The sequence below is a fragment of the Primulina eburnea genome, chromosome 3 (assembly GCF_022965805.1).
Source record: "Primulina eburnea isolate SZY01 chromosome 3, ASM2296580v1, whole genome shotgun sequence".
NCBI lineage: Eukaryota > Viridiplantae > Streptophyta > Magnoliopsida > Lamiales > Gesneriaceae > Primulina > Primulina eburnea.
The window spans coordinates 13,217,495-13,229,876 of record NC_133103.1 but is presented as its reverse complement, the minus strand read 5'-3'; the positions used below and the strand labels follow the sequence as shown (position 1 = coordinate 13,229,876).

General features: G+C 35.0%; 4 protein-coding genes across 8 annotated transcripts in view; 2 read left to right on the top strand and 2 right to left on the bottom strand.

Annotated features, from left to right (window-relative positions):
* The first annotated feature begins 699 nt into the window (after positions 1 to 699).
* LOC140826603 (voltage-dependent chloride channel 1, chloroplastic-like) lies at positions 700 to 3,293 on the top strand. 2 transcript variants are annotated; one of them, XM_073189037.1, is made up of 4 exons: positions 701 to 1,490; positions 2,044 to 2,211; positions 2,350 to 2,556; positions 2,937 to 3,290. In XM_073189037.1, the coding sequence occupies exons 1-4, from the start codon at positions 798 to 800 to the stop codon at positions 3,135 to 3,137; spliced, it is 1,269 nt and encodes a 422-aa protein (XP_073045138.1). In that variant the 5' UTR covers positions 701 to 797; the 3' UTR covers positions 3,138 to 3,290. The 2 variants fall into 2 exon arrangements, with proteins under 2 accessions (XP_073045139.1, XP_073045138.1); XM_073189038.1 differs by lacking the exon at positions 2,044 to 2,211 and having other exon boundaries at positions 700 to 1,490; positions 2,937 to 3,293.
* A 526-nt stretch (positions 3,294 to 3,819) lies between these two features.
* LOC140826601 (uncharacterized) overlaps positions 3,820 to 12,382 on the top strand; it is a 54,638-nt gene continuing 46,075 nt past the window's right edge. Inside the window, exons 1-2 of one of the 2 annotated variants that reach the window (XM_073189033.1) lie at positions 3,837 to 4,158; positions 5,112 to 5,542. In XM_073189033.1, coding sequence (XP_073045134.1) covers positions 3,918 to 4,158; positions 5,112 to 5,332 — 462 coding nt within the window. In that variant the 5' untranslated portion in view covers positions 3,837 to 3,917 and the 3' untranslated portion in view covers positions 5,333 to 5,542. Of the gene's footprint in view, positions 4,159 to 5,111; positions 5,543 to 12,382 lie in introns of those variants that run through there. The other variant, XM_073189035.1, reaches the window with a different exon arrangement.
* LOC140826598 (F-box/kelch-repeat protein SKIP4-like) lies at positions 5,821 to 8,011 on the bottom strand. Of its 3 annotated transcripts, none has more exons than XM_073189026.1 (3): positions 7,899 to 8,011; positions 6,605 to 7,136; positions 5,821 to 6,509 (listed from the first exon to the last, which is right to left on the bottom strand). In XM_073189026.1, the coding sequence occupies exons 2-3, from the start codon at positions 7,096 to 7,098 to the stop codon at positions 5,909 to 5,911; spliced, it is 1,095 nt and encodes a 364-aa protein (XP_073045127.1). In that variant the 5' UTR covers positions 7,099 to 7,136; positions 7,899 to 8,011; the 3' UTR covers positions 5,821 to 5,908. The 3 variants fall into 3 exon arrangements, with proteins under 3 accessions (XP_073045127.1, XP_073045125.1, XP_073045126.1); XM_073189024.1 differs by having other exon boundaries at positions 6,605 to 7,140; positions 7,833 to 7,958; XM_073189025.1 differs by having other exon boundaries at positions 7,833 to 7,929.
* On the bottom strand, positions 8,904 to 11,109 carry LOC140826590 (large ribosomal subunit protein eL36y-like). The gene is made up of 4 exons (XM_073188999.1): positions 10,993 to 11,109; positions 9,585 to 9,695; positions 9,194 to 9,393; positions 8,904 to 9,106 (listed from the first exon to the last, which is right to left on the bottom strand). Exons 2-4 carry the CDS (start codon positions 9,684 to 9,686, stop codon positions 9,076 to 9,078), a joined length of 333 nt encoding a protein of 110 aa, XP_073045100.1. The 5' UTR covers positions 9,687 to 9,695; positions 10,993 to 11,109; the 3' UTR covers positions 8,904 to 9,075.

The following is a 12,382-nucleotide window of genomic DNA, read 5'->3' as shown; positions in this document are numbered from 1 at the left end:
AATTCTTGGGGTTGGCATATTACATACATACAGATTGAGAAAAAGATTCAATGAAATTATCAATAAATTTGAACATTTATTTCTTTAAAGTGGGGGGCTAGATCAAGATGGGTAAACCAGAATTTATGCAAGTATAGACTATCAGAAAGAAGACTTGATTCTGGTAATGCTGATTAATAAATAGCACTGGAAAGTAATAATAAATAATAAATTGCTCTACCACTGAGCAATGGACCCTTTCATGCAACTTATATTAATATAATAAGAACTTGACTTATTACACAAATTTGATTCGAATCATCTCTTTTATTTATTGCTACGTAACACAAATCCACTAATCACCCGAATGACTCATAAACCAGATTATCAGTCACACACAACTGGGTGTGTTTGAGAACGATTAATAAATAAATCAGATATATTGATCCATTAATTTCAATGTTGGCATATCTTGAGACAAAAATACATATTCATAAAAATTATTATTTTTTTATTATAAATATAAGTAAAATTGATTCGTCTGAGAGATAAAAATCGTTAAACTATCAACATTTCACCTATAAACAAATTAGTGTTATTGAAATTTTATGAAGAGATTATGTATATCCAAGCAAATGCAAACGAATCTTAATCTGTGAGACTGATCAATCCTACCGATATTCACAATACGATGCGTCAAATAAAAATGCAACAATAACCGTTAATTGTAACGACTCTAATCCGATTCCCACACGCACAGTTTTCACACACTAGCTTTGTCCCCTCTCCATTTCAACCCTCGTTCTTGAATCCCACTGATGAGAAACCCTACTCGAAACCATGCTTCACCTTCTTGTTCTACCCATTTTAACCCCATAATCCTCCTCAAATGTCACAACCCCTCATTTCCGATCCACTCCAAGAAACCACGTAGAATTTCCTTGCAGTTTCTCTGTTCATCACAACCCTCAGGAAACTCAAACTCTTCTTCAGATCAACATTCAACCCTTTTCTCGATTCTTAAAGCTATACCCGATTGGGCTGATATGATAAAAGAGCGAGGTATGGTGCAGAAAAAATCCTTGTATGACCATGAAAAATGGGTTCAGCACAGAAGCTCTTCAAGACACGTGAGGCATTTCTTGTCTAGCTTAAGTTCGCGGGTGATCTTGTCATTAGTACCGCCGGTTATTGTGTTTACATCGTTTGCGGTGATTATAGCTAGCTATAATACTGCTGTTTCTATGGGATGGCTGCCGGGATTTTTCCCCATTTTGAGGGCTCCTTCTTTGCCTTATCAGTTGACAGCCCCGGCTCTGGCTCTGCTACTGGTTTTCAGAACCGAAGCCTCGTATTCGAGGTTTGAGGAAGGGAAGAAGGCTTGGACTAAGGTTATTGCGGGGACAAATGACCTTGCTAGGCAAGTGATTGCAAGTGTGTCGAGCCCGAGTGATGTGCTGTTAAAAAAGGCAATTTTACAATATATTATGGCATTCCCAGTTGCTCTTAAGGTTTGAAATTTCTTTCTTGCTTCTGTCCTTTTAAATTTAACAAAATATATCTTTTAGTTTACTTTCCATCTCTCATCTCTGGTTAGAAGCTCTATCACTGCTTGAATATTTGTCATTGGTCTGGGTATGCCCATAGATTTATTTAATGGTTAGAACTTGTAGTGTTGCATAAGTGGAAATCCTACTGCTCCGTAGATTTGTCTGTCGAGTATGTTCAGCTTGCCTCTTCTGTATAGTTGGTAGCGGTGTCACGATTGTTTGTGAAGAAAGTTCGGGCTTTTTTGTCCGTGTTTGGGACTTCAATAATGAGCTCCGAGTTTGTTGAAATTCTAGGACCTTTTTTTATCATTGTCGAATATGATTAAAGCGTTTAGAACTAGCAAGATAGTTTGAGTCCCGTTGGAAAATTATCGCACAATGGCTGAACCTAAAACTTTCTTAGATACTCAATCTTCCTATTTTTTAGTTTCTATATTTGCTTTGATTCCTGTACTCACTGATCAAGTTTATGTCAGAAACACAACTTAATGATATAGAAACTCCTTCGATGCAGTGCCATATCACCTATCAATCTGATATAGACAAAGATCTTCGAAATTTACTTCACACTGATGATTTAGCCATAGTTCTCGGTTCAAATCATCGTCCTCGGTGCATCATTGAACTTATCTCTCAAAGCCTTCAGTTACTAGATATTGAGGATTCAAAGCGCCATTGTTTGGTAATTTGGAACATATCTCAAAAACCTTTTTTCCTTTTCTGGCTGGCAGTACTTGGACTTATTCAACATTTTGGATGAGCAAAAGAATTGATCGTTAATTGTTTCCCAAATCGATTTTTATGTCAAATAGTATTGCAGGAAACAAAACTTTATTGTTTTCATGAAGGCATCGAGATTTGCGAACAGCTGGTCGGTATACCAATTCCTCTCTCATACACAAGATTAACCTCAAGATTTTTAGTCCTCTGGCATTTTACACTTCCCATCATACTTTGGGATGATTGTCACTGGATCATTGTGCCTGCTACTTTTATCAGTGCCGCCTCTTTATTTTGCATCGAGGAGGTATTTTTCCTTCCTGTTGCTTACCTCAACGTGCTTTTATTTGTGAAAAAATGGTGAAATTTTAATCCCAATTACTTTCTCGTATTCGGATAACCCAAATACTTTCTCGCGATTCATAGTTGCTGGGATCAACTATGTTCCTTGTCCTATAAAATGACTAAAGGGGATTGTCTCTCATGTGTGACCATCTATATGCCGCAAAAGCAGCATTGTGCCTTTTGAGCTATGTGTACACATCATTACAACAACTTTTGATACAATGTTAGAAGATCGAACCTACAGTAAATTACTACCAATATCAACTGCGCATACTTCATGGAAATCTGCCAATTTGTGAAGTCTCTTCACACAAATTTTTTGTTTATCTTTATTAACCGCAGGTAGGTGTTCTTATAGAAGAACCCTTTCCAATGCTTGCTCTGGATGAGCTCTGCCATATGGCTAATAGAAGCATCAAGGATGTTATGAGAAACGAGGAGTTAATCAAGGATCGTGTACATGCGAAAAAAACAATCCGCCGTAACAAGCAGGTTCTAAATGGATCTATTACCTCTTCTCTGGAAGGCAGAGAACCTGGTTAAGACATTTTCTTCTACCTCGTGTAAGAAGGAAGTCCCCAGTTTTCTTGGTTTAACTTTGTAAAACATGAATTAGGTATTCTCCAATATTATACATGTATATATGCAAGAATATGGATTCCGTGCTGCCCTGTGTGCATTGTGTATCTATCTTCTATTTTTCCATATCAAATGCGAATTATCAATTTATTCAGAAAAAAATAGCCGCAACTAAGGCTACAAATTTTCATAATAACAAGTTGAAAAACCAAGATTTTAACAAAAATAGGCATTAACTTTTATAATTCAAATTTTATTATATATACAACTGCAAGCTGTGTTCTCTTTTTTTTTTTTTAAAAAAATCTTGTTGTATATATATTTATTAACTATTTTGTATTATATTCATATACCCAGATATATGACATATGCATGCTAAAATATTTGTAGGCTTAAAATATGTATATAAATTTTGACAATATAAATATATTTTCCCATAGCAATGAATAGTGGGACTGAACATTGTCATTTTTTTATACCATCTTGTCCGCTCGTGATGCGCGCTTTGTTAAATTTATGATTTTTGTCATAAGAAAATTTGACCTTGGGAGATTCTTGCAAAACCTGTAAACTTAAGGGAGTTTTTTTGTAAATACTAAAAGCATGAATTTCAAATTATTATTTGATCCCTCCCACGACCCATAAAACGAAATTAAACCCCATCGTCTCAAAATTTCCCGAATGTAACCCCCAAATACCAATCTCTCTCTCTCTCAATTGAGAGGGAAAAGGTACGAAGTTCAAATGTCGATGCGAACGCGAAACGACGACGAATCAGAGGTCCGAGAAGAGGAAGAAGATGAGGTGTCAAAGCTGGAGGAAGAAGTGGAGCGAATGGCGGAAAAGGTGCTGGAGTACAGAACTTCCCTACCCAATCAACTCACCACAACTCTTGCTTCTCTTCTATCAACTCAGCGACCCATGATACCCGACCCGGAAGTTAGAACGGTTTCCGGGTCGGATTCGGAACTTGGGGATAGCCAGGGTCAGTTTCTTGATTTTGCTTATGTGTGCTTTTGGATCCGAGTGTTAGCTCGCTGTTAGGGTTTACCTTCTCTGTATGTTTTATTGCGGTAATGGGATTTGCTCTGTGAAAGCAATAAGATGGGAACTGTTTAATTTTTCTGCAATGTCTTGAACACCTTAACTTTCTTTTTTCCCCTTCTCTAGTTTTTATTTTCCAGGGTTATTTGTAGGAACATTTTCCATTTCATGACTGAGAATTTGGAATAGGTCCCATGATCCACTATTCAGTTGCATGTCATATACAAATATTCTTGCATGCGGATTGAAGAACCATGTCACAAGTGGTGTTCTGCTTGGAAGAAATAAGCATGTGTACACTTGCTCCTCGGCGATGTGATAGACTAGTTTTAGGGGTCCTTGATGGTCTATGTAAAGCACAGAATATAAGTCTTCCGAGAAGGAGACTGCAAATTCCCATTTTTGCTTCTCCATTAGTTTAAGAAATTTGTTAGATGTTGATAGTACCAGCATTTAGTCTTCCGAGAAGGAGTTTTGACACTTGAGCAACGATTCATTTTCATTTTGGTGTCTGGCAACCAAGATTGCATTTTTTCAGCATAGAAACTGAAAATTTTGAGTAAACTTTCCATAAGCTGATTCCCTGGCCCCAACAAAGTGTGTCCCTTCATGGTTGTATACTTGCTTGTTCTCCTTTCTGGGGCCTCTTTTTGAATGTCATGTAAACTTGCTTGTTTGCTAATATTGATCTTCTGAATAATGTTGTATGAATTGCATGTGTTCCATATCTTCGTTTGGTCTGCTTAACATTAGATGTCATGTAAACTTGCTTGTTTGCTAATATTGATCTTCTGAATAATGTTATATGAATTGCATGTGTTCCATATCTTCGTTTGGTCTGCTTAACATTAGATGTCTTTTTCTTTAATGTGGAGCTTTTTCCCCATCGTGCAGGTGTGGCGAGACCTGTCGACTCAGGGAGCATGGCCTTGTTAGTCAGAGAGGATCGGGAGGAAGAAGAGAAGATACAGCTTCTTAAGCAAAAGATTTCAACTAATGCCTCTAAAATGCAAATTGTCGTGCAGAGGATGAAAGAATATATGGCGAGGATCGATAAATTGGAGTCGTCCAATGACGTTATCCATCCTGCCTTTAAAAGGAAAAGGACTAGTTGAACTAGCATTACACATTTATTTCTTCTTCTTGGTATCTATCATCTTTATTTGTAAACAATATGTTGTGCTTAATGCTCGAGCAGTGTGTTTTTATCTGTATTGGATGAACTTTTCGGGTGCAAGGATATAAACATGTTTTCTAAACTGCATAAAGATGTAAAGTGGTCGGTTGTGTACCATATGATCCTAAAGGAGATGTGTATTTATTGATTTTGATTAGAGGAAACAAGCTTAAAAAAGTAACCACACCAGGAATTTTTGTAGTCTGAGATTTGAGAAGCGGACAAAACCGAGTCCTCGTTATTTATTTTGAAATAGGTTACTATTTGCTTGGATATTTGAATTTAATGTAATATCAGAAATTTTTAATCTCAATGTAATCCATGAAATGTTTTAAAGTTAAAATCATTCCATCCAAAGCGTGAAGTACACTAGGTTATTTCAAAGAAAGAGAATTACCCCAACTCATACAAACGAGGTACTATCGGTAGACTCAAATCGACACAATTTTGCACAACGTGTTGCAATTTGTAAATGTAAAATTGAATATTATATGTTTATATGTACAAAAGAAACTCAAATAGCAAGAGATTTGCAGCTTATAACGTCATTGACGGATATCAAACCTGGAACAGAAGAACTCAACAAAACACGATCCGCATGATTAATATCTTGAACATCGAACATCACCGTACTCAGTCCTTTCCCGATAACAAACATCTTCTTACCAACAGCCACAAGTCGACACGGTGGCCGAGTCAAAAGCGTCGACAATCTCCTCACAGTTATCCACTCCCTACGATCCTTTTGCCACACCATTAGTCTAGCACCTAAAGTAATTTGGTTCACTACGAATAATACACCATCTATAACAAATGCAGGACCACACCAACCAGAGATAAAATCAGCATCAGCACGGTTCCAAGTTTCGTCAAACGGTTCGTACACAATAGCATATGCACGAGGCAATATGCCTTGAGAACGACATCTAACATAAATCTTCCCATCTAAGACAAGAGAATCTTCAACATGCGGAATAACATTTGGGTCCATATGAGGACTCCAACAATTTGTGTGGGGATCATAAGAATCCCAAGAATTTGTATGACCTAATTTTGATCCAAGCCCTCCAATGGCAAATATTTTCCCGTTCAAAGTTTCATGTGCAAAATAGCTCCTAAGAATAACAGCAATTGACAATCAGGATAACGCCAGTAGAACTTGAAAGAATTATTGTTACTACTTTTTAAAGAAACCAGGATGTTTATATACCTTGGAGTGGATAAACAACCAGCAGCACTCCACATATTCGTCAGGGCATCATAAAAAAAGACATCACTAGTGGCATCTTCCACCCAACCACAGCCTCCAAACAGGAAGAGTTTCGTACCTAACACTTCAAACCCCACACCTTTTCTCTTCAAGAAGCAACTTGGAAGGCCATGTACGAGCTTCCAACCCCTCTGGAAATGGTTTGGATCCAACATGTAAATGCAAAGCTCCTCGGACTTGTTTATGCACAGAGCATAAATCCACGTTTCAGCTAAATGATGTTTGAGTCGATAAGAAACCCACTCCTTGCTGCATACCAACTCTCTCCATCTCTTTGAAACATGTTTAAGATGTGGATGGTACCTCCGAGGAACTCTCGCCAAGCAGGAAACAACAATGTCATCTGGAAGCCCAGGAATTAAAGCTGATAGCTCTGATCTACCGGGACCCTGACTCCTGCTTTCTAAGTTATCACAAACTGAAGGTAATTCCATTGGACTACTAAACCTACAGGCTCCAGTTTCCCCTCATTCTATCTGGTAAAATTTAAATTAAACATTAATTACCATAAATGCAACTTTGGACATTGTCCTGCTAACACATAGTGATGGATTACAAGACCCAATTCTGCACCGAATGGAGATCATTTTATGTCAAACTACACAGCCATTTTTTAAAAGAACAAAATTGAAAAGGCCAAAGAAGCTGGACAAGTAAATATCCTCAACAAAAGTATAAAGCCAATGAGATCGAAAGCCAGAAACCAGCAATTTCTAGCACACTTCTAAGCAAAAAAACCCCCTCCATCTCAAATTTAAGTTAATTTGTACCCATTTTTGACGTATAACTTTGAAAAACTGACCGAAGTATCTTAAATTTTTGTTAATAAGATACATCATATAACATAAAACAAGATTTGAAAATCCATTTTCGCAAAAACTTCCAACTACACAATACATTAATTCGTATATTTTAAAAACTCGACTGTCAACATATAAATGGACAGCGGGGGCTAATTTTGAATCCATCATACACATAAATTTATAGTTGATCCCAAATCAATGATCTCATTTATTAATAAAGGAAATTTCTTAAATTTTGATTTCCTCAATTACACTCGCATCAATAATCAAAACTCCAGGAAATCACACACACACATATTAAAAAAAAACCCGACGAATTCCACACAAATTCATGAAGAGACAAACCATAAGTCGCATAAAATTACCAATCACATTTGCGGCAATAAATAATCTGATTTTCGAAAATGATTCAGAAGGGGGCAAAAACAGACTCAGAAACTGGCCCTAGTTGCCTCGGAGATTCAGCTCGTAAAATTTATGAACTAACAACAATTCAGGTTTTATTCAATTAAATTAAATTAATAATAATCTACGTTATATTATAAAATGTGAGAGATTGTAATAACTAACTTTTGGTATTTCAGTTCATACTCTCTCTTTTTTTATTTTTATTTTTTTAAAAATATATTTTTAATTCATATGTCATAATTATATTTCTTATACTTATATTTTGATATTCATTTAAATATAAATTAAATAAATTTTGTAAATAAAATTAAAATTTAATAATTAGATATTGTTTTTTGTTTGTTTGATATTAAATCCACCATGTTATTAGGGTAGATTATTACACAATTGGGTATGAGCCTTGGGCCATTTTAGTATACGGCTTTATATCGGCCCACGAGAAAAATCGCCACAGCTTCTCCAAAATAATTTTCAACCAATATAACATTAATTTATGCCCTCCTTTCTCAATTTGTAGCTGTTTAATTTTCACATCCAGCATATTTAGTTTTCAAGTAATCATATATTTTATTCTTATCCGAAACATATAAATTTCTTTAATTTTCAAATAATTGTGTATGACTTGACAAAATGAGTCTAATATGAAACCGTCTCACGGAACGAAACATATAAATTTCTTTAATTTTCAAATAATTTTGTGTATGACTTGACAAGGGCGCTATATTATGAATTTCTTTAATTTTCAAATAATTTTGTGTATGACTTGACAAGGGCTCTATATTATGAATGAGTCTCATGTGAAACCGTCTCACGGATCATAATCCGTGAGACGGATCAACCCTACCCATATTCACAATAAAAAGTAATACTCTTAGCATAAAAAATAATACTTTTTTATGAGTGACCCAAATAAGAGATCCGTCTCACAAATATGATCCGTGAGACCGTCTCACACAAGTTTTTGCCCTATATTACGTGCAATTTGGCAAGAAAAGTTAAAACTTATCTTTTAAAAATAGATGGGGAAATCGATTTAAAATGCCTCCTAGTTTATTAAAACTTGAATAAAACCTTAGACGGCATTAGTGACACGACAAACAAGATGTAAACTCAAGTTTAACAAAACAGACAAACTAGATAACACCGCTAGAAATTTTTTTTTCGCTACAGATGCCTGCAAGTAGAATCGAGAGCAACAGACTATTTCTTCTTCTCACCACCTCCAGCAGCCCTAATATGACCAAAAGAATTATATTAGCATAACCAATAACCATCAAGATGAAACCGAATTAAATTAGAATGGAAACGATCAAATCACCTCATCCTCCGGAGAGCTGATGCCATCTCTTCACGCTTCCTCTTTGCTCTCTTGTGGGTGCCCAACTTTCTCTTAGCCACTTTCAATGCCCGCTTGTCTTTCCCAACTTTGAGAAGCTCGGTGATACGCTTCTCATAGGGAGCAAATCCAGCAACTTCCCGGATGAGACTTCTAGCAAAATGCACTCTTTTGCTGGTTTTCTGTCCGGAAAGGGCGAAAAAAACACAAACTATATCAATGGCTTCTCCATAATGCCAATGATTATGGTATCCTCGAGATTCGAGACACTATTCACAGCGAAATAACATCACATTTCATTTACATACAGAACCTAGGCAAACATATTTCACACATCAGTTATTAACACCTTAGAGGGCTGAAATATGTTTACCCCTTTTCTATCAGAAGGGCGAGGTGCCAGCTCTTTCTTGGTCACTATATGCCCTTTGTTCAAACCCACAAAGAGGCCTGAATTAGGCTGTTTGGGAGCCATTACCTAGAACTGTACAAAAATGACCAAATCAGCTGAAGAACATGACGCATAAGAAAATATAACTTTAAACAAAAGATGGCACCAGAAGTCAGTATTCAAGAACGTGTTAAGTGTTCATAGAACCACAATCGATTCTATTTTAACCATAAAAATCCAAAGCATAAAAGCACATCCACAGCATTGTCAATTAGCAAAGGATGCCTCAGTGAAAAAAGCCTTTTAGATTAACTGTAATTATATCAATAAAATGAGTGTAACCCCATAGGTAAATCCCCAAGTCATATTAACATTAAAACAATTGAATGTAGTGCGTATCTATTCTATCCTGGGGATCAGAGAAAAATATCTATCTTAAAAATGAGATTAGTGCGACGTCATATGTTAATAACCATGATTGGTGCATGATTTTTTTAAAAAAATATGCCGTCAAATCACAACATACTTTAAAACCACATACTAGACATTGTTATTCAAATTCAAGATCTCGTTTAACCAGACTTTAATATTTTTTAGCAACCCCAAAAAAATGCAAATCAAACATTCCATAATTTCTCTCAACCAGAATAGACATTAAAAAGAAAAGTTCAAGCTTCTCTGTTTTATAAAATACTTTGAAGCATTTACAGTCACGCAAAATATATATCAATATTTAATCGATCGAACATGGATTTAATAAACGAACAAATTTGATCGCACCGGTTTCATGGAAAACGCGAAGAACATTCATGAACAAGCAAAACAACAAAATATTCAACGACGTAGCTGGAGGATAATATATACAAGCTGCGAGCTGCCAGAATTCAATTTCATTTATTTTATTTTCCATTTGGAATTTTGTAAAATCCCAGATCCATATGGTTCGATATAAATAAATACCACAACAAAGTAAGGACATACGTTCGCAAAGGCAAAGGCATCAAGTAATGAACTTATTATAATATAGAACTTTATATAATATAACATTTTATTCATAATTTCCATTACAGTCGAGGTATTTTCCTCAAAGTGGACAGCAAGAAAATAAAAACTTCAGCATGCTTCAATATTACATAAAACCAATAAAATCGCAGATCTTGTAATATATAACAGCTGAAGCAACTGAATAACATTAAATAAAGGTAAAAGCTAAAAACACACAGTCTAAATCGACGATTAAGTTGTAATTAACTGTTGATTTCCAGCAGGTAAAATTTTCAAAAAATTATACGTCAACAGCAAGGAAAATCAAATTCCACGACTCTTAGTGCAACAGAATGAAAGCTATACTGATGCAAAACTAAAGAGTACGGCGGTGGCGAGAGCTTACCTTCACGGAGGAGTAGCGGAAGCTTCTTCTAGGGTTTGTAAACCATATTATGGTTTTCGGCTGTATTTATAGAATAAGGATTCCACGTGGCACTGGTTTTTTTTTTTTTTGAAAAAAATGGTGGCATTAAAATTAATCAAATTTATTAATAATACAAAGGAGATTATAGATTAGAGTAGTGGTTTCGTGACTTTTTATTTGTGAGACATGTCAACCCTATCGATATTCACAATAAAAAGTAATATTTTTTTATGGATGATCCAAATAAAATATTCGTCTCAGAAAATACGACCCGTGAGACCGTCTCACACAAGTTTTTGTCATAGATCATATCAGAAGACGGAGGAATAACTCTCGCGTAGAATCGTTCGCTTTCGTTGAAATATGAGTCGTTTGATTCGTTGATCTTTTAACATAAACAACTGAACAAAAGATATTATCTTCGAGTTAGGTATTAGCTCCACAATCTTGTCTCACACATTTAAAAATAAATAAATAAATGTAACGTGGAAACAAAATTCCTAATTTTTATCAGTTTTATTATGGATTAAATACACATTAATGCTTAAATTTCAATTGATATATGAAAATGAACACTAATGATTAAATTGCATCTTATTATTATTCCCAAGTGTCACTTTCCAGAATGTAATTTAATCATGAAAACCACCAAATCTTTCGACGTTGATTTCCAATATACTTTCAACATTGAAACTTTTTTTTTAATCTTCTATGTTTTATACGGGAATATCAATTTGTTACTTTGAAATGCCTTTTTTCTTTTAGGTTACTGGATCTTTCATAAGATGTTTAACGTAATCTCTTATTCCAATTCTTGATTGATCAATCAAACAAAAAAAAAATCAAAAAAATTAAATTTCATCACTTATCTTCAAAAAAAATTAAATTTCATCACAACTCTTGGGTCGAATTGCCAAGCAACGATCCAATAAAATTGATACAGGGAATTAAACATTTGAGGGGAAGTCTTTATTTATAACTTTTTTTTACGACGTGATAATCCATAATCGTTACTTTTCAGTGCACATTGGGTAAACTTTCGTATTAACACACTAGTTTACAAATCACATTAATTAGATAAACAACACTGGACAAATTTTGTATAACAAACTCGTGTGAAGAATTTTGTAAGAATAGTAAAACTTCTAAACATGAGTTAATATCTCACATATTCCACCAACTAATACGTCTCCCCCGGAGAAGTGGGAAATCTAGTTGGATCAAGAAAGGTAAATATGATTCTACTTGGTTTGAGAAAGTTCCCTTTTCATTATTTTTTATGCCAATGTCATTACTAAGAATAAATTTTAATGTGACTACATAATAATTAGTAGGGCCATTTGCATTCATTTCTCATGTATTTAGTATA